This window comes from Mauremys mutica, chromosome 8 (genome assembly GCF_020497125.1).
Source record: "Mauremys mutica isolate MM-2020 ecotype Southern chromosome 8, ASM2049712v1, whole genome shotgun sequence".
Classification (NCBI taxonomy): Eukaryota; Metazoa; Chordata; order Testudines; family Geoemydidae; genus Mauremys; species Mauremys mutica.
In genome coordinates this window covers 82401272-82425587 of record NC_059079.1, presented here as the reverse complement: position 1 = coordinate 82425587, position 24316 = coordinate 82401272, and the positions used below count along the sequence as shown (strand labels likewise).

General features: G+C 41.6%; 1 protein-coding gene across 2 annotated transcripts in view; it reads left to right on the top strand.

Annotated features, from left to right (window-relative positions):
- WWC1 (WW and C2 domain containing 1) overlaps window positions 1-24316 on the top strand; it is a 146730-nt gene that overhangs the window by 99738 nt on the left and 22676 nt on the right. For both annotated transcript variants that reach the window (XM_045027915.1, XM_045027916.1), the window contains exons 9-17: window positions 254-496; window positions 4230-4319; window positions 7299-7831; window positions 18304-18412; window positions 19018-19098; window positions 20159-20245; window positions 21206-21398; window positions 22930-23082; window positions 23373-23473. In XM_045027915.1, coding sequence (XP_044883850.1) covers window positions 254-496; window positions 4230-4319; window positions 7299-7831; window positions 18304-18412; window positions 19018-19098; window positions 20159-20245; window positions 21206-21398; window positions 22930-23082; window positions 23373-23473 — 1590 coding nt within the window. The remainder of the gene's footprint in view (window positions 1-253; window positions 497-4229; window positions 4320-7298; window positions 7832-18303; window positions 18413-19017; window positions 19099-20158; window positions 20246-21205; window positions 21399-22929; window positions 23083-23372; window positions 23474-24316) is intronic.

Genomic DNA, 24316 nt, shown 5'->3' with positions numbered 1-24316 from the left:
AACTTCTGGGTCTTACATACATTGCAATTTTCTGCCACCTGTTGTGCTGCACTGTTGACAATCATGGATCTGGAAAATCATAGTGTAAACAATGCCAGCAGGTCAGAGTAGTTCAGTCTCCAGGCTGAGCAGCTTAGCAAGGATGCTCATTGTCATGGTGGTTCATTATGCGGACATGTGTCCAGTAGCAGCTGGGCTTAGGCCGCTAAACAGAAACACTGTATGTGAAGTGGACTTTATTTTTTTTCTATAGAATAGCAAACTTAAAAATACATTTGGCTAAACTGGACAGTGAGGCCTGGCCAGGTGTGCTGGATTCAGAACGGGACCGACTAATATTAATCAATGAGAAGGAGGAGCTCTTAAAGGAAATGCGGTTCATTAGCCCCCGAAAGTGGACTCGGGGTGAAGTGGAAAGACTGGAGATGGAGAGAAAACGTCTAGAGGAAGACCTTCAAGCTGCCAGAGATACTCAAAGCAAAGCCTTAACAGAGAGGTATGTAACCAGAGCAGAGCAAAGCTTAAATTACTGGCTTACAGATAGAATAAGAATAAATAATCAACTTTTATCATGGCAAAATAGCAGGGTGCCCTGAGGTTCTAGGAAGGTCCACGTGCAGCTAAGAGTCTTCTGCTTTTAAGGTTTTGTCTGAAAGAACCTCCCCAAGAACTCACTTCCCTTCTCTTATACTCTGTGTAATTAGCTGCTGTCCTACGCAAGTATGCTAAAAATATATTCATGCATATTGGAAAAATTCCAGATACCGAAGAGATCCCTGATCGCATGAGTTTTTACTATTGTGAAACACTTCTAGCTAAATGAATGGCTCCTACTACCATTCCAAAATTAACTCCTTTATTGGAGCTTATGGAAACTCTCATTTTGGGATGTCACAAAAGAATTGAGGGCAGGAGCAGGGAGGAAAAGCTCACTTTTAGACACATTGCCCCCTTTGTTAATGATGCCACTGAGAATCCCGTTTGACTTTTGCATCAGAGGGGTAGCCGGGTTAGTCTGTATCCACAAAAACAACGAGGAGTCTGGTGGCACCTTAAAGACTAACAGATTTATTAGGGCATAAGCTTTCCTGGGTAAAAAACCCAATTCTTCAGATGCACTTGACTTCTGCATCAATCAAATGTTCACCCTCTGTGATATATGTGTATACTTTGAAGTGTGTACAGCTATGAACTTAATTAGTATCTCATAAGTTCTCTGAAGTGAGATAAAACTAGAATTTCAGCTAGAAATTTAGTCTAACAAATTTAAAAACTACCCTCAGCCCAAAGGTATCAATCAAGAAAAGCCTACAATGTGACAGCTGTCAGGGTAGGGCTTCTATTTTTCAAAATAAATTATGTCTTATGAAGTTGAAGATACTTTAATATCAATAGGACAGGAAACATATAATCTAAATGTGTGAGTTCATTAAAATCTCCATCTGGTTTCCTCACTGCAAAACTTGTAAGCCCTGAAAGCTTGCTTTTCAGTGCTTGTGCTGAGTTTTCTTTACGTGGAAGGGCTGGATTCAATGAGAACGTCATATAGCTGAGTGATCATATTTTGCTTTCTAATCCCTAGTGAACACCCGCTGCTTCAATTGCTTGGGTTATGCCACTTTTCTCTCTACTATGGAAAATGTTCTAACTAAGGGCAAAAATGCAAAATTTGCTCTCTTACACTATTGTAAATCTGAAGTAATGCTAGTGCTTCAAGGGAATTTCTCTTGCTTTACCTACATGCATATAAAATATGGTTGTGATCTAAATCATAGAAGTGTAGGACTGGAAGGGACCTCAGTAGGTCATCTAGTCTAGTCCCCTGCACTCAAGGCAGGACTACACAATAACTAGAGTATCCCTGACAGGTGTTTGTCTAACCTGTTCTTTAAAACCTCACCTGATGGAGATTCCACAACCTCCTTGGGCAATTTGTTCCAGTGCTTAACCACCCTGAGAAGAAGTTTTCCCTAATGTTCAACCTAAACCTCCTTTGCTGAAATTTAAGCCCAATGCTTCTTGTCCTATTTTCAGAGGTTAAGGAGAACAATTTTTTACCCTCTTCCTTGTACCAACCTTTTATCTGTTTGAAAACTCTTATCATGTGCCTGATCATCTTCTCTTCTCCAGACTAAACAAACCATTTTTTTCAATCTTCCCTCGTAGGTCATGTTTTCTAGACCTTTAATCATTTTTGTTGCTCTTCTCTGGACTTTTTCCAATTTGTCCACATCTTTCCTGAAATATGGTGCCCAGAACTCTCTCAGGACACAGTACTCCAGCTGAAGCCTAATCAGCATGGAGTAGATCGGAAGAATTACTTCTCGTGTCTTGCTTACGACACTCTTGCTAATACATCACTTTTTTTGCAACAGTGTTACACTGTTGACTAATATTTAGCTTGTGGTCCACTATGACCACAGATCCCTTTCCGCCATACTCCTTCCTAGGCAGTCATTTCCCATTTTGTATGTGTGCAACTGATTGTTCCTTCCTAAGTGGAGTACTTTGCAATTGTCCTTATTGAATTTCATCCTGTTTTCTTCAGACCTTTTCTCCAGTTTGTCCAGAACATTTTGAATTTTAATCCTATCCTCCAATGCATTTGCAACCCCTCCCAGCTTGGTATCATCCTCAAACTTTAAAACTTTCATGTGTCCTAACTGAGTTGGCCTTGGCGATCTGTTTTTTATTAGGTTAAAGGCCCCAAAAGAGAGTCAAATCAAATTGTACTAGGTGCTATACAAATATATAGTGAGAGAAGGCCCTGAACCCAAAGACCTTCTAGTCAAAATAGACAATGGACAAAGGATGGGAGAGGAAACTGAGGCACTGAGGTAAATGACATGCCCAGTAGCAAACAGAAGGTTAGTGACGGTGCTTGGAATAGAACTCAGTGCTCCTGATTGCCGCCTGCCTAATGCCATATCCAGTGGACCATGTTGCCCGTCTCACTCCCACGCTCACTCTTTATGCTTTATTGTGTAAGTAAGTAAAGATTGTTCCTGCTTCTCCTATTGGTCTCTAAATTGAACTCTTCAGGCTTGATGGCAAGGCTTTTCCAGGAGAGAGTTCTTTGGTCTGGAACTTGTTTTTTAAGTGGTCCAACACATTTTGGCCATTTTAGACAGGGAGCTCTTCTGGCTGCCTTTTCCATGACTCCTGGGATTATCTAAATGGTGAGTAAGTCTGCAGCAAGCCAGGGTGTGCAGCAAACAGGGTCCACATGGTGAGTTGCTGCGTGACCACTGGTGCACTGTAGATTCACATTCTCTAGCTTGCCACACACTAACTGGCTACGTAGACTAGCCTGGTTTTAGCTAGACTGGATTTAGACTCTTGATGGGGCATGAAGCCTCAGGCAGTGTCTGTATACTACCTAACATTCATCTTTGTTTCTGTTTACATAAACTACATACCGGGTACTATGGTGAGGAGTTTCTAGTAAAGCTCCTTCAGTGGGAGGAGAGGTGTAGGAGGGACGCACCTGAAAAAAAACACCTTTCCCATTAGGTGTGTGTGTGTGTGTGTGTGGAGAATCTCCCACTGAAAACCGAATCACAAATATATCATGCTTCATTACCAGTTATAGAGGCAGATTCTGTGGTCTGCTATAGCTGCTTAGCAGCGTTCTGGTGACATTAAGTAGCTGAAGGAAAACAATGGAGCTGCATGCGCTCATTAGAATTTGAATGCTTAGAAATATGTTATATAAATCTGGAAATTACACTGGATCATAAATGTCTTTAGCGATTTGATTTTTTGACCTATTTTATTTAGCGAAATATTTGACATGAAAAATGTATTCCCGCTCCTTTTTGAAATTGAGTGAAAGGATAATTCACAAATCCACATTTCTGATATATTGACTGTAAGACTCTAACTGTGTGACTGGCAAAATGCCTCCTGAGTTATCCAAAAACTACCACCAAATGTCTATGTACTGATCCTAGAAACACAACCAGGTATAGTGCTTGCTACTCTACCCAGAAATAAGCATTTGCAGGACTGGGCCCCAGATTTTAGTGTTCCTTGAAGCTGTTTAAAAAACCAAGAAAACAAAAAAAAAAAATGGAAAAAAAGTATAGAAGTGTGTTACACAGGGCTGATTACTGTCCTAATTTACTCCTACTTAGTCTCAGCAGAATTGCATAGTAAGGGCACACTTTTTTCATTTTAATTTTAAAATGTCATTTTAACTTATTGTCCATCTTTGCTGTCTTCTCTAGATTGAAGTTGAATAGCAAAAGAAATCAGTTGGTCCGCGAACTGGAGGAAACAACACGATTAGTTGTAACGTTACACACCCAGCTGAAAAAGTGAGTTTTCAGTCTTTCAGAGATTTACATATTTTTTAAATGAGCATCATGTGACTGCACTTTCTCTCTTATCATAGTGCTCAAATTTTGTATAATAAGAGTTGAAATAATAAAATGCTTGGATTCGGGTGAGGGATGGGAATAATAAAATAACTCATCACAGAAGTTGACATTGCTAAAGGCCTAATCTTAGCAAATAAATATGCATTATTATGCCTGATAATTAAGCCACTTACAGCACATGTATCTCTGAAAGTGGACTTCAGATTTATGCTCCTGCTTGTAAATGGTGCCTATTGTATTTATGGTATCTTTGAACTTGTTCTAATGAAATATTGTGTACTCAGTTTGTTCAGACTATCTTTTTGGCAAAGGATAAGGTTGGTAGCTTTGGAGACAAGTACACGTATTCAGGCACTAAAATCATCCTCAGAACTTTGGCCCATCCACTGGAGAAATAGGGTTTCTATCAACTGGGCAAACTGAGCTGATGCTATTTGCTGTTTTTCCTTTTGAATTCTACTCTGAGGCCTATCCTCTTTCATTAAGGCAATAGTGAAAAGAGCGGAAAGAAATTTTAGTGCAAGATATCTGACTCTTAGAGAGACCACTTAGAACTATTGCAGATAGGCAGCTATTCCCATGTGGTGAGGTAGGCATTATTTCTAGCACGTCGTGCATTCATTTCCCAGTTCACCGAGTGGGCTATATAACTCATTATTTTCTTACTCTGTGCGCTGTACTTTCTGTTCTTGACACACTCACTCAGTGACTAGGGCAAACACACAGTATGAGCAGATGCTTGTGTGCATGTATTTGCATGTGCAGTATAATGAAGTTCAGCCAAACTTTCTGTCACAGGGAAAGAATAAGAAGCATCCTTTGAAAAAATGAAATTATAACTGTTTTATAATAGAGTGTATTTACTAGCTCTCAGTAGTCTTACAAACATTACCAAGGTTCCTACTCAAATGCTGGTGGCCTCTTTTAAGCCATGCTTCACACAATAGGTGTTTTTCATAAGCCTGATGTGATACACATCTGCCATCCTAGTGCAGAAGGCAATCTGTGCTAAAACTTTGCTGAAATCTGCATGTTTTCCTTAAAAGAACAAGCATATGGTGTATGATTTATTTAGCACCACTCCTAGACAGTGTTGCTGATCCATAAATCACAAATAATTAATGTTATGCTTATTAATTAGCATTCCCCTAGCTTTTTCAGCATTAGGAATTTTTTTTTAAATCATGTTAAAAATAACCCAAGTGTAAGTTTTTAAACAATAGCAAATCTAGATCTGAAGTGAGGACTAAAGGCTCTAAGACTACTAGTCTTTGCAGTATAGTACTTACTATGCTGAATAATTCCATTGACTTAAATGGAACTGTTCCGCGTAGTAAGTACTGTACTTGGTAATTAAGTATTTGTAGGATCATGCACCAAGGAACGCCTCGCTGGTAACATATGTGAGGCCTAAGGGGTTATATAGTTCTGTTTTAGTTTGGGAATGGTATTTTATTTTGTTCTTTCTGATCTCATAACTGACACAAAAATACAAATTGTTCATCATCTTATTAAAACAAATCTGCAAGTCCAGCATTCTTACTTCAACAAAATCCTCTTACACACTTTACCCCATTGCCTTCTGCTTCTCTTAAATAAAAGTTGGTGTGAATTTCTCACTTGTGAAATGAAAGCCAAATAAGGCTAGCTTAAAACAGTCCTAATATAGGCTTCCCACACACACATCTGCCAATGTATTGCTGCCTGATTTATAACATCTCCTATGTCATTTCTGAGTTTCTACTGAGCAGAAACAATTGTGCAGAATTGTCGGGGTCTTTTTATGTGAACAAGCATCCTCCAAGGACTCAGCTAACATTTACTTCACTTGAGATTATTTCTGATTTGATGCAGATCTCCAGATGTAAATGGCTAGTCAGAGCTGTGTTTAGTGACTCACTATTGTGGCACTGGAATAACTGAGACTGATTCTGCTTGGCAATCCTAATTTTTCACATAGATGAATCTTGCAAGTCAGCTCAGAACAGCGGGTTACTGGGCCCATCCCAGATAGTCGCAGGCTGAACTTCACAGCAGGCCATATACTGGGTTGGAGTTTGAGGTTAGACAACTGGAAACTATTCCTGTGACATGAAGAGATCATCATCTCCTCACTGTGGCGTTAAGCTCATCTTTCCTGTATGGGGCAAAGGACCTGTTCTCATGCTCCATCTTGAAGGTTAAGAAGAACCAGAGGGCCTCCTCATAACTGAACAAAGAATGCTGTTACTCTAATCCTTTGTTGCTTTGAGTTGACGATTCTTTGTGTGTGTGTGTAAGAGAGGGCTCATAGGATGAGGGATAGCTCAGTGGTTTGAGCATTGGCCTGCTAAACCCAGGGTTGTGAGTTCAATCCTTGAGGGGGCCACTTAGGGATCTGGGGCAAAAATTGGTCCTTTTTTTTTTTTTTTTTTATGGGGGGAGGGATAGCTCAGTGGTTTGAGCATTGGCCTGCTAAACCCAGGGTTGTGAGTTCAATCCTTGAGGGGGCCACTTAGGGATCTGGGGCAAAAATTGGTCCTGCTAGTGAAGGCAGGGGGCTGGACTAGATGACCTTTCAAGGTCCCTTCCAGTTCTAGGAGATTGGTATATCTCCAATTATTTAAATTTATTTATTTATTTAAATTTAGAATACAGATCATTGAAAAAAGCAAATTACATCACCTATTTTCATTGAAGTGTCATCAATTGAAGTTTGGGAATTTTCAGTCAATTGTACTGCTGGGTGACAATTCCTGTGTGGATTTTAATTCTAAATTGTCAGTGTGTCTTGTTGTTTAAAAGCTAAAATAGCAAACTGCACCAGCAATTTGGTGAGTGTGGTGATGAGTCATGCATAAAAATGTCATGGTGTCTTTCAGAACTCATATGATGTTAAAGTCAAGCTTTCTCTGACATGTTTGTATTTCTCTGCAGCCTCTCTACCAGCATGCTTTCCCTCTCTTCGGGCAGCAGCCATGGCTCTCTCGCATCGAGCAGAGGATCTCTTGCCACCTCTAGCCAGGATTCTTCCACCTCAGCCAGTTTTACTGATCTCTACTATGAGCAGTGGGAACAGTTGGACTCAGACTATCAGAACAAAGTCGACTTCTTACTCTTGGAGGGAGCCGCTGGATTTAGGCCTTCAGGCTATATCACCACTATTCATGAGAATGAGGTGGCAAAAACTCAGAAAACAGATGCCACCGGTCGTATCCAGGCTTTGAGATCTTTGTCTGGGACCCCCAAATCAATGACATCCTTATCTCCAAGGTCATCTCTGTCATCTCCCTCTCCACCCTGCTCCCCACTAGTGATAGACCCTCTCTTAACTGGAGATGCCTTTTTGAGCCACATGGACTTTGAAGATACAGATATAAATATAAGTCTTTCTGAACTCTCTCTAAATGCTGGAAGTGGCAGCTACAGATTGGAAGAGCCTAGGGCTGGGGACAAACATCTAGGCCAAGGTACAGTAACAGCTCAACCTAACAGTAACTTTAAGATCCTCTTTTAAAACAATATTTTTAGTTGGACTGCAAAGCAATAAGCTAAAATTCAGACATTGCAAACATTGCTCAACAGTCTTTAGTACAAGGACTTCTGGCAGCCTCCATCCAATAATGCATTTGTGACATCTAACTATATACTTTACCCCAGCTGGAGAAGAGTTGGTGATTTAATTCATATCCAGGAATGAATTTCTTTCCTAACCACTTCAGTCCCTAACTAGGCTTAGCAGCATTTGATTTTTATTTTTCCTAACAATTATTAATCAATTATAAATGTTTTATTTTTAATGATTTTTGTTTGTACAGATGTGAGAAATTAAAAGGAGGTAGGGTTGGAATTAGAGTTTGGGCAGCGCTGGCAGTGGGGCTGCACTAGGCTCCCAGCACTGACAGCAAGGAGGATAGAACAGAACCCCCAACCCACAGGGGAGGCCGTTCTGCTGCTGAATGGCTCCTGTTCAGGGATGGAGCCATTCAGCAGTGGGGTGGCCTCCCCTATGGTCAGATGTCATCTCTATCCTCCTTGTAGTCCTGGTCAGGGGTCTCTGCTTTGCCCTGCCAGGACTGCAGCCTTCCCCACACCATTCACTTGCAGGGATTGGATATCAGAGGCCCTGTGGCAGCACAGGAGTGAATGTGTGGGACCGTGACAGTGGGGCTACAGAAGAATCTCTGTGCTCCTGCATAGCCAGTGGCACCTGATCCCGGCAGACACAAGGCAGGCAGGCTGCACTTGTGCCGATTGTTATGATCAGGTGAAATTGACATTTACTGGCAAATAATATAATTCGAATGCTGCCAAGCCTGTCTATAAGTGTGTCTGTGTGTGTGCACACGCACACACACACACATGCGCACACACACGTAGCGTGGAGCTAATTTTCAAACTTGAGTGCCTAAACTAGGGTGCCCGGTTCTCCATCAAGGTGCTTAATTTGGCACTTCAGAGCCCAAATACCTATTGTAGGTGCCTAGTGCCTAAGCATAAAATTGAGCGCCTTAACGTGAACTCCCTAAAAGGACACAGTAAAAAAGCTCACGGGTGGAAATCTGCATGGTGTTCCTGCAGGTCAGTTACTCAACAATTAGAGAACCAAAAAAATCCCAGAAGAAGCACATTGGGACTGACTTTGCTCCCAGGAAATTCAGTGGTTACCCCTTCCATGAACTTCCGCAGAGCAGGGATGGCTATGTTATGTTTTGAGAACTAGCTATTTCAAAGGTGAAGTCTCTTAGCAACAATAACTTGTTTGGATAATAAGCATGATAAAAATGAGACACTTAAGAATACTGGATTTTTGTTAAAAGGGTTCAATACAGGAGCAAACACTTTCCTTTGTGAGGCTACTGACCCTGTGCAAATAAATTAAAAGCATCAGATACCAGTTAGTACAATCGATCCACACAGGCAGACACTAGCATCTGTCAGATGTCAGTGAAGGTGGGGCCTATGTGAATGAAATGGTTATTTTCTACTTCAGTGGAGAAAAAAAGTAGAAAGTCAACATTAGTGCTGTAGGATATGTTTAAAAAAAAAAAAAACCTACATGAATGTAGGGGAACTAGTGAAATGTGATTACCACCTGATACCATTTTGTATCTACACAGTTGTCATTTTAAGGCTTCATTTCATAATTAAAATTCCCTAAAGTGACATTACCCTCACCCTACATGATAGGTGCTTTTTCATCTGAGTATGAAACAGTATTTATTCTTGTTAGAACTGGATGGTGATTTGTTTTAACCTTGTTAGCTCTTCATGATTGTCAAGGCTGTTAAATGAAAGCTAAGGTGTTAAGCAGATTAAGTGATTAGTGCTGTTATTCAGTCAGCAGACAAAGTAATCGCCATAAGTAGTTTATTTCAGGGCAATAAGGAGAAGAGATTTCACTCTCTAGGCATTACTCACACAATTCAATGTAACACTAAAACATTGTGGCTGAGTGTTATGGTCAGTACTTGGCCTCATTGGACAACATGTGCTCACGTTCTTGTAAGCAGAATTAAATCGTATATCCCTCGGGGGGTTTCTTTTTTTTAACAAAAAATGTGACAAAGTCCTTGCTGCTTTGAAATATGCTTCCTTTTCCATCTTAAATGTGTGGTGGTTAGAGTCTAGTTATTTATCATTGAGAAGTATCAAACATGTATATAACAAGTGTATATTGGGCCAAATTCTGATGTATCTGCATAGTAATTCCATTGAAGTCAAGGGTGAAACTGAACAGAATCTAGTCCATAGAGAATTATAAAAGAGCTCTATACTCTGACTTCAGATGTTCGTATGGCCCACAGTTGCTTTTCTGAGAGCAGCTGAAATTGCATGTGTGAGAGATTAAGAAAAATCCTACTAAAAACAGAAATCAAATCCATGTTAGTGGTGTGACCAAATTTAATGAACTCAGATTTATGTTGTCATTTCATTTATATCTTATGCATGCAATAGAGCCTGTGCAGTCGTCCGTCACGGCAGAGAGTGGGCCTGTAATAGGAAAAGATCTATCAGCAGTGATTATAGCAAGAGACTTTGGCTATAGCTACAATACAGAGCTTATAATGGCAAAAGATGCAGCGCCGCTAGTGCAGATGCTGTAAAATGGCAGGAGAGAGCTCTCCCGTCGACTTAATTATTCCAGCCCCTGCAAGCGGAAGTAGCTGTGTCAGTGGGAGTAGCTCTCCTGCCATCATAGTGCCATGCTGGTGCTTAGGTCCATAGTGGTGCATAGTGCCATGCTGGTGCATAGTGTCCATGCTGGTGCTTAGGTCAATGTAACTTACATCCCTCGGGGGGTGTCTTATTCACACCCTGAGCAAGCTAACATATCCATGTAAGCTGTACTGTGTACATAGCCTGAAAGCCAGTTGTCTGGTTCAGTTCTTGACTCGGGGGCGGGGGGAATCGGTAATTGGTATAAAATGGGGATTTAAAGCTTCTGTTCAGTTCTTATCTCACTCTATTCTTTCTAGGAATGGCACATCTTACTGGCAAAGTTGTGTCACTCCTATAATTTAGGTGTAAGGCCCTGAATAGGATAGAAAATATTCTTTTTCTGAGATTCATCACAGATACTATATCAAATTCCATATGGAATTTGGTCAGGACAATAAAAGAGAGTAAGATATAGTGATTAGTTAATTTGATTATTATTCATTTGAATCCTGCCCTTGATGGTCTAAAAGGGTTACCTGACAAACACAAAGTTGCACATAATTGGTAACTACTGGCCTAATCTGTGTGGTTTTTGATGGCTTCAGGTTCCATTTATTATCATGTACAAAGACTTGTATAAGACACCAATATGGCTCTTTTACAGAATCACTTCAATGCAGTGTAAGCACAAATTCGTGATGTCTTCCTTTTCATGCAGTTGTAAGAACCTCTCATGTGTTGATGTTTTCTTTCTCACATGTTTAAATTTCCTGGCTTGAACATAATGGTATCAGATGGAAAAATGTTTGCAACTCTGTTATCAGATGAATACCATGGCTGTAAGATTTTAGTTTTTAAACAGAACTCCTCAGTGAATTCAATTGATGGTATGAGGTGGCCCTTAAAAACACCCTCACAGCAGTAATTCTGTATTTAGAGACCTGATCCTGCAACTCGTTACTAATGTGACTAATGGTATCACCGGGATGTGGGAGGCCCCCTAGTGGTGGGGCAGGAGTCAGACCGAGTCAGGTACCAGGAAGTTAAAGTCCAAGACAGGCCAGAGGGCAGACCGAGAGTCAGGCACCAGGAGGCAGACCGGGTCAGGTTACCAGGAGATCGGGGTCAGATGCTAGTTTACAGGCAGCAATTGAATAGCAAAGTCAAGGACAAACCAGGGTCAGAAACCAGAATCTAGGGTCTATTGCAAGCAGGATCTGGAGCAGAGATGGGCAGGCAGTCTGTGTTGTTGCTCAGACAGCTTCCTTCATGGCTTCCTGGTTTAAATACTGGTACCAGCCAGTCAGTGGCTGTTTGGAGCTGCCACCCACATCCTGCTGCGCAATACTTCCTGCCGAGCCCAGCCGCACAGGATCCTTCCATGGACACCCAGCCTAAGTCTCCAGTGGTGATGCACAGGTGCCAGCAGCCCAGAATGCTCATGGTCCCTAGATTCCAGCCCTGGAAGTTCTTACAAAGAGTTTGCAGGACTGGGACCTAATTCCCTTAACTAATAAATAAAAAAAATACACTGAACATTTATCAGAACTTCTTAAACAGTTTTAAAAATAAAACAAAAAGCCTTCTGCTTACTACTTGGGACGAGTGCTTCTTCAAATGTTCCACAGCTGCTGAAGAAGAGATTTTCCCTCTCAAATCTCTCTTGCTTTAATGACTGTGGAGCATGCGTAGGCTGGTATTCACAGACAGCCCTGCCTCTATCAGCCCCATTATGCTTGCTCTGAATATAAAGCCTTTACTCTGGAAGTGCCTCCAGTTGTGTGACAATAGGGTTGCCAACTTTCTAATGGCACAAATCCGAACACCCGTGCCCCAGCCCCTGCTCCGCCCTTTCCCGGAGGCCCTGTCCCACCTCTGCTCCCAGGCCCTGCCCCCACTCACTCCATTCCCCCCTTCCTCTGTTGCTCTTTCTCCCCTATCCTCACTCACTTTCACCAGGCTGAGGCAGGGGATTGGGTTGCGGTAGGGCTCAAGCTGGGCGTGCGGGCTCTGGGATGGGGCCGGGGATGAGGAGTTTGGGGTACAGGAGGGGGCTCCAGGCAGGGCCGGCTCTAGGCACCAGCGGGCCAAGCACCCGCTTGGGGCGGCATCCTGGGGAGGGCGGCAGAGGGCCCCGGTGGACCTCCCGCAGGCATGCCTGCGGGTGGTCCACCGGAGCCGCTGACCCGCAACCGCCAGAGCGCCGCCCCGCCCCAGCAAATCCTAGCCGCGGCTGGGAGTTAAAAGGCTCTGGGCCGCCCGCCGCGGAGTTAAAAGGTTCTGGGCTGCCCGCCGCCGCGGGCAGCCCGGAGCCTTCTGATTCCCAGCCGCGGCTGGGATTTAAAAGGCTCTGGGCTCCCCGCCGAGGCGAGCAGCCCGGAGCCTTCTGATTCCCAGCCACGGCTGGGAGTTAAAAGGCTCTGGGCTGCCCGCCGCGGCGGGGAGCCCGGAGCCCTCTGATTCCGGCCGCAGCTGGGAGTTAAAAGGCTCTGGGCTCCCCGCCGCCGCGGGCAGCCCGGAGCCCTCTGATTCCCGGCCGCGGCTGGGAGTTAAAAGGCTCTGGGCTCCCCGCAGGGGGAGCCCAGAGCCCTTTAGACACGCCTGCCGCCCTAAGGGCGCACGGACTGCCCCCCCCAGCCCAGGGCGGCAATTCAGTGCGCTGCTTGGGGCGGCAAAAACTCTAGAGCCGGCCCTGGCTCCAGGCTGGGGAAGGGGGTTGGGGTGTGGGGGGGGTGAGGGCTCCAGCTAGGGGTATGGGCTCTGGGGTGGGGCTATGGATAAGGGGTTTGGGGTACAGGAGGGGGCTCAGGGCAGGGGGTTGGGGTGCTGGAGGGGGTGCGGGGTGCAGGGTCCAGTGGCGCTTACTGCGGCTTTCAGGAAGTGACCACCAGGTTCCTGCAGCCCCTAGGTGCATGGGCAGCCAGGGAGGCTCCGCGTGCTGCCCTCGCGTCCACAGGCATCGCCCCCACCGCTCCCATTGGTTGTGGTTAGTGGCTAATGGGAGCTGTGGAGCCAGCACATGGGGCGGGGCAGTGCACAGAGTCTTCCTGACTGCCCATGTGCCTTAAGGGCCACAAGGACCTGGCGGCCACTTCCAGGAGCTGCATGGAGCTAGGGCAGGCAGGGATCCTGTCTTAGCCCTGAGCCACCACTGCACCGCTGACTGGACTTTTAACGGACCAGTCGGTGGTGCCAACCGGTACCACCAGGGTCCCTTTTCGACTGGGTGTTCCAGTCGAAAACCAGACCCCTGGCAACCCTACCCACCAACTGCTTTTAGAGCTTTTCTAGCCTATTCAGGATGCCTATGGTATGTTAGCTCTGATAGCTTCTGTTATGTCTATTTTCCATAACACCCTATCCCAAATATCTATGCACTGTGGCTGTAGTATCTAAATACTTCTTTTTTACTATTTGTATATGGTATAACCCTCATTGTGCTAGATGTTTCCCAGACAGAGCATGATCCTTACCCTGAAGAATGTGAGGGTTTTTACTAGGGCTGTCAAGCGATTAAAAAAATTAATAGTGGTTAATCATGCAATTAATCGTGCTGTTAAACAATAAAAGAATACCATTTATTTAATTTTTTTCAATGTTTTCTACATTTTCAAAAATATTTATTTCAAATACAACACAGAATACAAAGTGTACAGTGCTCACTTTATATTTATTTTTGATTACATATATTTGCACTGTAAAAAACAAAAGAAATAGTATTTTTCAATTCACCTAATACAAGTATTGTAGTGCAATCTCTTTATCAAGAAATTGAACTTGCAAATTTAGAATTATGTTAAAAAAAAAACTACATTCAAAAATAAAAGTGTAAAACTTAAGAACCTACAAGTCCACTCAGTCCTACTTCAGCCAATCACTGAGACAAATAAGTTTGCTTACAATTTGCAGGAGATAATGCTGCCCGCTTCTTGTTTACAATGTCACTTGAAAGTGAGAACAGGCGTTCGCATAGAATAGGCACCGTTGTAGCTGGCATTGCAAGATATTTACGTGCCAGATGCACTAAAGATTAGTATGTCCCTTCATGCTTCAACCACTATTCCAGAGGACTTGCATCCATGCTGATGATGGGTTCTGCTCAATAATGATCCACAGCAAAGCGGAGTGATACATGTTCATTTTCATCATCTGAATCAGATGCCACCAGCAGAAGGTTGATTTTCTTTTTTGCTGGTTCGGGTTCTGTAGTTTCCGCATCTGAGTGTTGCTCTTTTAAGACTTCTGGAAGCATACGCCACACCTCCTCCCTCTCAGATTTTGGACGGCTCTTCAGATTCTTAATCCTTGAGTCAAGTGCTGTAGCTGTTTTTAGAAATTGCGCATTGGTACCGCTTTGCGCTTTGTCAAATCTTCTGTGAAAGTGTTCTTAAAACGAACATGTGCTAGGTCATCATCCGAGACTGCTATAACATGAAATATATGGCAGAATACAGGTAAAACAGAGCAGGAGACATAGAATTCAGTCACAAATTTAATTAACGCATTATTTTTTTAATGAGCATCATCTGCATAGAAGCATATCCTCTGGAATAGTGGTCCCCCAACAAGCCCCTGTGCATCCGGATCCCCCACTGAGCTGCCCAGATTGCCCCAAACAGAACTCTCTCAACACACACTTGGATCCCCCTGACACACACTAAGCTCCTCCACACTTGGATCATGCTTTGCTGAGTCTGCTTGTCAATACCTGGTGCACCTGACTCAGAGGTGCAAGGCCCTGGGATGTTTCTGGGGCAGGCCCGGTCCTTGCACTGTGTCAGGGTTGGGTGCAGCCTCACCGCTGAGTCCATGTCCTGGGGTGGAGCTCCACTGTGATCTCCCACTTCTGTGCAGCCACTGGCCTGTGCTCCCCAATGCCAGGCTGGAGCCTCCACATTTATTTGACAAATAAAATTAGCAGAATTTTAAAATACTGTACACAGAATTTGGGGGGTTTTTGTGCAGAATTTTTAATTTTTTGGTGCAGAATGCCCTCAGGAGTAACACTTTGTATTCTGTAAAAAGCGACAAAGAGTCCTGTGGTACCTTAAAGACTAACAGATGTATTGGAGCATGAGCTTTCGTGGATGAATACCCACTTCGTCAGACGCAAGCTTATGCTCCAATACCTCTGTTAGTCTTGAAGGTGCCACAGGACTCTTTATTGCTTTTTACAGATCCAGACTAACACAGCTACCCCTTTGATACTTGACACTTCGTATTCTGTGTTGTAATAGAAATCAATATGTTTGAAAATGTACAAAAACATCCAAAAATATTTAATACATTTCAACTGGTATTCTATTGTTTAACAGTGTGATTAATCCCCATTAATTTTTTTTTAGTTAATCACGTGAGTTAACTGCGATTAATCAGCAGCCCTAGTTTTTACCCTTATCTTCTGTGTAAGTCAGTGGTGGTTCGGGATGGTTTGTTTTTCTTCCCTATATTTCAACCCCGTTTTTCTGGATTACTTTTTCTGATTCCAGTTTAGCAGTTTTTCTCTTTTAGAAGCACAAAAGGAAAGATTCCCTGGGGGCACCTGGAGCAGGCATGGAGCTCTTTAATAATGGCTGACCCTGGCTTGTCTCCATTCAGGGAAATTTGCATTGGTAACACAGAGGTGTATTGCCTGCCACCTGAATGAACTTGACACCCAGAATGTCGAGAAGAGACAGCAGAAACAAAAACAAAATAAAATTTTAATAGAACTAAGTGGTCTCCCTTAATCTCAGAGAAGTATGGGTGTATGAGTTGATGGGGGGGAGGGGACGACAAGGAAAGGAATAGTAATTGAATTAGTATGGGAAAGGATGCTGTCTGTCCTTAGGGGAGAAGGGATAGCTCAGTGGTTTGAGCATTGGCCTGCTAAACCCAGGGTTGTGAGTTCAATTCTTGAGGGGGCCACCTAGGGATCTGGGGCAAAATCAGTACTTGGTCCTGCTAGTAAAGGCAGGGGGCTGGACTCAATGACAGGGTCCCTTCCAGTTCTAGGAGATAGGTATATCTCCATTAATTTATTTATTATTTGTCCATTGTAGCAGTATCCTGAAGAGTGATTCTGAATAGGAGGACTTCATTTTTCTGGGCCACACATTACTCAGCTGAAGTGATCAAAAACCCTACGCTTTCTGGTTGAAGTGTTTAAATGGCATTGGTAATTGAAAAGGGACAAAGAGCTCTGGTGTGTGAGGACTAACTTGCAGTGTTCTTGCCTAGGAAAAGAATATATATAGATCTACACACACACACACGTATGCAAAATATGATTTCTAGCTTTGTATTTTTGGGGGCAGTGTGTAAGTCTCAACTGACTGGCTATAAAACAAGCTACCAGGGAAGTTTAACGTTCATATTAAAAGCTAGGGAGTAAAGGCTATGCCATGGTAATAAGGAAAGAAACACAGAGATTAATCATGCCATCCCTTATATCTGAGCCATAAATATAGGGCTTGTTTTGATACCTACAGTAGTCCCATGGATTTCAGTGGGAATACAGCAGGAGTAAGTCTGCTAAGACAGCACAAGAAAAAATAAATAGGATTGTGAATGTCATTTTTAGCCCTGTCTTCATCATCTGCCTTGTTTAATGACTACTACACCATGAATGCTTGCTAGCCTGTTTTATGTTCTAAGGGGGAAAGCTTAGATTACTTCTCTCACTGACAGTACTGTATAGGAATGCAAGGGAAAATATTCCCCCGCAGCATCTTATAAAAATAACATTGATACTAGTTCACGCTGTCACCTCTGAGCCGAATCTTTGCAAAATTAATCAGCAATTATAGGAGTTGCCTGTAGTGCCATCTTCAGTTAACTGTAAAATAATTTATTTTATAAACCCCTACTTTCATCTGTAGTATTCACCTTTTGGACTGAAATTTTCAAGATTGGCCCCTAGCTGGAAGTGACTTTTTTATGAGTGTGCAGAAGTTTGAACAAAACTCTTTCAACAGTTTGAGTTAGAGGAGAGTGAGGAAATAGATTTGTTTTGTTTTATAATCTATTTTCCAAGAGGGAAAATCAAACTACACTCTTTAAACAGCCAAAATGGCTAGTGTCAAACATGGATATAATCCTTAATGGAGTACATGCTTTGCTAGGTTTGAGGAATGGGGGGCTGTTAAAAAAAAAAAAAGCACACTGATGGAAAATTACATCCAACTTTTTGCCCGGTGGTCCTGGAATCCCTGCCAAGGCTGCTGCTCTCAAGGTAACACTGGTACAATGTGTACGCAGAAGATTTTCTGAAACCTACACAGCAAAACCTTTCCCCTTCCCTTCCAAAAATAGCCTTGAGTACATTTTGGGTAGCTAAAGTTAAGAGAGAGATCTAAATTCGATGTACAGCTATAGCAGATAAAATTCATATCCTACCACATACCTCAACCATTCTTTCTAGGTTTTATATTTTTCTCTATAGGTTTTCGTGGTTCGAATTAAGCCACCCTTCAGGCTATGTGGAGAGGCTTGTCCTGCTGCAGTCTATGCAGTGTCTGCTGTGAGCTCATACACCCATGGATGGAAATAAAGATACTGCTCTTCCTTCTGCTGTCTTAGGTTAAAGAGAATCTTTTCAGCCACCAAGGCTGTCAGTGTGGCCCTGTCCACCAGGACTAATTTCGCACCAGCTAAAGAGTAGTTCCATCCAGAGTCAGAAGCCTATTATCACTTGACACATGAGCAAAAGAAAGACACTTGCCTTGAAAGCTACAGTTGCAGATGCACCCAGCTCTTTTTCATTAACACCTTTGTTTTTCCTCCCTTCATTTTGTCATAGGCGTAAATTCAGCTGGAGGGGCCACACTGAAGGTGGCATGTGTGTCAGCTGCAGTGTCAGATGAATCTGTTGCTGGAGACAGCGGGGTGTATGAGGCAGCTGTACAAAGGTATACTGCAGATTTGTTTAGTAAGAACTCATGATTCAGATATCAAGCCAGCATTACCAGACGTGATTGTAATCCTTTTTGCAATTTGGTTAAGATATAGACTCTGGGATTTTACCAAATTTCTGTAGACATGATAGGTAGGGCAGGCAGCACTGCCTGTTAAGGTTACCTGATATTTTCCATCACATAAACAACTGAAAAGAGGGTCATAATTTTGCCAAACATGACTGTTTGGGCTGAAATATTTCATACCAGGTGTCTGCCTCAGGCTGAATTTATCTGGAAAACTTCAGCCAAAAAGGTTCAGCCACTTCAGAGAATGAGGCCAGGCGACATTTCCAATATAGCTTTCACTCCTTGAGTTTGTCTTGCCTCCTATCTCACATTTTTGCGGGCAGCAGAGGGAGGGCATGTAACTCACTGTAAATATGTATCTCTAATATGCACACTTAAAGAAATCCTAAGAGAAAGCAAAATCCCTTAGCAGACCCGTATGCCCAGTTCCCTCAAAAATTTGTGTGGAGAAGAGAAAAGGCTGTGCCTCCTAAATTAACTGTGTCTTATTGAAATTCCACAGGCCCTTAATTGTCCTTGATTTCTTTCAGACTCTGTGTGTCAGAAATGATAATGTTTGACAGTGATCATACAGAAGCAGCTGGGACTGCCAAAGTGCAAATTGCTATGAAGTAAGCTGAGTGGCTTCTGTTGTTTTTGAGACTCTGATCTTAATAGTTCTTGATATATCTTGTTCTCATAAGACTTGCAAGCTCTCTACATCCTTCTCCTTCCAATATCTTTTTTTCCTTTTTATTGGACTAATTTTGCTTAATGTATGCTATAAAGTGTGATTATCACCTTGTTACCTGGATGCTCTGGGCCTGGTTTTGCTCTCGCTCACACTAGTGGAAATCTATTGGTGTTATGTTCACCAAGGTAAATCAGCAATGAGAGAACTGAGACATTTTGTTTGTGGCTTCAGTAGACTAGATGCATCATGGAAAAAACAGGATTTGTTCTCTGGAAATCATCTTACTTGGTTTCTCCATCGCCTGCTGACCAACTAATAGGGTGGCTATTAGTAACCCTAATAATAAATGCCAGGCTAAATTGGCTACCTCATCTGTATGATAAGAGCAGCAAGAGGGGTTGGCAACATGATGGGCTGGATGTAGAGGGCCTTACTCAAATGACTGAGGGACCACACTAGAAACAGCTCTGAAAAAATAACTAGCACAAGACCACTCGATTTTGTTTTATTACTGATGTTATGGATTGTTTACTCCTAACTTCTTCAGCATAAAAATGCCTGAGCCACTGAGCATTCTTAAATATAATTGATTTTCTTTTACGATGCTATTTTTACCTAAATATGATTCTAAATATCAAAATCTTATTTGGAATTCAGCTATTTACCTGAATAACAGGTAAAAATACTCTAATGCCTTGGTTCAAATTTATAGTATACCTTATCTGAATGCCTTAAACCAGTCTATGTCCACTGGTTGTTATACAAAAATTTTATACATAACTAGAATGTGATTGATTGAATTATATGTAACAAGTTATCGGAAAATAATTTTTAGACTCCCATGGTATAGTTTTCATGTCAGATTTCAAATATCTTAGTGCAGCAAATGTCAAATCAGCAAATCTGAAGGTGTCTTGAAAACAGAACAGTTTTTCATTGTGTCTAAGGCAGTTCTGTTGTTACTAATGTGTCTTCTCACATTTTTCCAATTAATTCAGGTATGATGACAAAAATAAACAATTTGCAATATTAGTCATGCAGCTGAATAATGTTCCTGCTCTAATGTTACAGCAAGATCAAAAAGTGTAAGTAGATTAAATAAACATAGTAGAAATGGTTGTAATAGACTTCATCCGGGATCTCACACATCTTATTTTATTTTTCCATTTTATATAATGCATGTAGCCCTCTAAGCACATCCCATTTTTTATCCTACATTTACCATCAGTTATGAGCTCATACATCCATGTATGGAAATGAAGATGAACTTCTTCCTGCAATAATCTTTAGATTCATTTTTTTCCTTTGTTAGGAAAAAGTTTTATGGAATTAACATTTAACAGGCAAGATTGTCAGCTGTGGCTGATTGCTCAGTACAACTGGGCAGAGGGTGTGCAGAGTCCAGAAATGTGGACTTTCATGGTTTGCCAGTCCCATTTAAATGAAAAATTAAGCATTAACTCAGTAGATCACATTCACTGCTGCCAACAAAATAAATGGAAGATGTTGCTTTCACATCAAAAGTGCTATGAATGCCATGTATGGTGAGCCAGAAGCTATTTGGCAGTATTTCCAGCCCTTGCAGTCCCACATTTTTGGTGCAGATTTTTTTTCCCATTTGCAACTAATTTTTTGAGTATCGTAAATACAGCATTACAAAACTCAAACACTTCAGAAGTTCTCTCCAGGACATTTAAGCTTTCTAGCTTTGTCCATTTTAATTCCATCTCTTCATGTTTTTTTCTCTCATCTAAATGTCAGTGACTAGTCGGTGACTTTAAGAAGACTCTAGATCCTGTTTTTAGGTACATAACTCCACTTGTCCTAAAATTATAATACATTTCATGTTTGTTTTTAACAATTTATGTGCCCTAAAAATTACTCGCTATTATAGTTGAGATTAGTATTCCAAAGAGGAGAGTCTGACTATGATAGATGCTCTCACGATGGAGTGGGGAAATAATAGTGTTTTGTGATTTATGATAATCTCATAACAGATGCTTACAGCAAGTTAATATGGCACTAATTAAAATATTTTTCAATAGGAACATTCGTGTGGCTGTTCTTCCTTGCTCTGAAAGCACAAGCTGTTTGTTCCGCACAAGACCCATGGAAGCTTCAGATAGTCTTGTATACAATGAAATATTTTGGGTTTCAATCTCTTACCCTGCTTTACACCAGAAGACTTTAAGAGTTGATGTTTGCACTGTGGATAAGTCTCACCTCGAGGAGTGCCTGGTTAGCATTCATTTCTGTGTGAATCTTTTTTTCTATCCCTTCTGCTTAATTTGACAGATACCTAGTGTTCTCAAATTCAGATTTGGCCAGTTTTGCAAGCTTCCCTTATTGTCCTTGGCTGTAGGACCCTGTAGAGATGGACTTTCATTATATCGGAGAATCCCAGTTATGCTAATAAGTACAGTGGCTTAAGGTCTGCATTACAAACCCAATTCCTCAAATCACTAGACTTCTCTTCCCTTGTGACTTAAGGGTGTGAACCACAATTTGCACCCACCCCTTAGGGAAATGTTCTGTAGAATGTAATAGAGAATGATCTCCTTTGTAGAGGATTTTTTTAAAAAATCTGTAGAATTCTATAATGGAGGCAGTTTTATTAAATTCTATAAGATTTTTACAAAATCCTCTTAGAAATGTGATCATTCTCTCAAATTCCATAGAAGAGTGTAATTTGTAAAGAACCCTATAATTTCCATAGAACTCTGTTGGTATGAGTTCAACTATCCTTTTTAATGGTCAGTATTCCCTTAGTAAGTGAGTTGATTTTAATTAAACTGCTTCTGGAGTAAGTTATTTTACTTAATATCAGTAAGGCTTATAGAGCTGGGGCCTAAGTAATTGCAAATCAACAGAAAGTTAATTCTGTTTGTATGTTTCTGGAGTCTTTCACGTCTCCCTTAGTAGATGCTATTGTCTACATAAACTTTAGTTGGGAATCCCAGCACACTTTTATGGTGTTCTTGCTTTGCTATCTTAACCTGCAAACCACACTTGGGCTTAAGAAACAGCAAGAAGCTGCTGTATTCCAAACTGATTTCCCATCTGGTAGCCCACATGCTTCTACGTGCTTATTGCCTTGGTAAACTCCAGATTGGGCTGAATTTAATTGCAGGAAATCTGTGCAATATAAAATTAACTGTACTAAGCTCATTAGTAGTGTCTGCTCAAGCACAGGCCATCAAAATTGTAACAGAATTGCATTATATCATGCATATGCAGTAAAACAAGACAAAATGAGGGTTCACAGTGGATCTAGGCTGAGTGGACACAAAAACAAGCAGAACCTTTTTAAATGATCAATCGCAAGCATCTATATCTGAAAGAGCAATTTGATGAGCCCTTGAGGTTTCTTAAATTAGAAAAGAATCCATCTCTTTTTTAATTGTTGTCTTTTATTCTTCCTAATTGAAAGTGATTGCAAGTTACCATGGCCACAACATAATTGTTCATCATTCTTGACACTTATTTGCACGCAGCTGCTGAAGTGAATCTTTCTTGTATATTGACCCTTGGAAGCTCCCAACAATATGGTTCAATTTAATATCATCCAATCATCACCAAGACGATGCCTGAAATAGCGAGAGTATGAAGATTAGTGGTGGTGGTGGTTTTTCCTCAGGGATAACTAAACCTTCAGCTCCCAAAGCCTTATTTTTTGCTGTTACATATTTCTGCTGACATTTGATTGCTGCAGTCACTTCTTTCTGATACGGCACTCACAACTCTTTTTTTTTTTTCTTGGTTCCAACAGGGTGGGGCACAAATTAGCCTGGCTGAAATATGTCGATCTGGAGAGAAGTCAACACGCTGGTACAACCTTCTTAGTTATAAATATCTTCAGAAGCAAAGCAGAAAACACAAACAAGGGGATATTTGTTCTGCAGTATCCTGCGCTGAAAAAACAGTAAGGGCAAATGCTAAACGGAAGCTTGCATAAACGTCCTCTATAATATACTAAATTGCTGAAAAGAAATCAGGAGTTGTGTGTTTGCATGGCATTCTTATGTGTAAAAAAATGTCATTATGATACTAACTGGGTCAATAAAACTAAAAGTTTGATTTAGGATGTAACTTTTTACCTGACTGATGGACCTTTTCCTATTTTACTGTGAGTAATATGGAACACTCACTCTGATAGTTGATAGGGTTTAGGAATGAATACTGTCTTTAAATAAAGCCCTTTCTTCTATACAGGACTCTGTATCTGCACTGCTGGAACAGACTGCTGTTGAACTGGAAGCAGTAGAGAAGAAGCTGGAAGAAAGCAGAAGCACTTTAACTAGTGGAGAGAATTGGTAGGTGGCATCCTATTTGCTTATCATAGTGTAAGAGTCTGTGGATTCTATGGGTTTGACATAGTGTTTCAGATGAGGATGTCAATGAGTCAAAGTTTAATGTGATAATATGCAGACAAAGGTGCAATCGTGTAATATTGAAATGTATCTAGTAGCTGATCAAAGTTCTTGAACTTTGCAGAAGATCATTGCTGGCATCTTTTTCTACATCCATAGCAACAGAAGAGCATGTGCCTGAGAATTGAGACTAGAGCTAGTAAAAGTTAAAATTGGAAGAGATAAAATATATTAATCTGTGGTACATAGTGCTTGATGGACCTGTGAAATACCCTACCTTCAGTTCACAGGGATTTGCATGAGCTCTTTAACTGGCTGTGAATTACATGGTCAGTCCCACATTTCACTGAGTGTTAGGTTCAAACCAACCACAAAATTCAAAGCAAAACTTAGCACAAACCTTGGTGGGGAATCTACCAAAATACATATTTGCGGTCAGGTTTGCCAAAAGATTCTCAAAAACATGTTGTTTAACATAATTCTAGCTTTCACACTGAGAGTACCTCCGTTTGGGGGAATCTCCGAGTCAGCCTCTTAAACCCACCATATACAGTTGGCCCAGCAGCACTAAGTCAAACCCAAATGCACAAAACCCAGTATACAGCTTGTGGCAGAAACTGATGCAAATGTATTCAACCATAGTCATCACCTTACCATAGAATGAAAGATGAGAAAATTCCCTTTAACTGTTTCACTGCTGGTTCTTCCACTCCAACCGGTATACTTTTGTTATTCCCTTGTTCCATGGAACATCATGAGGGATCTGGTACAACTGGCAGCACTAGA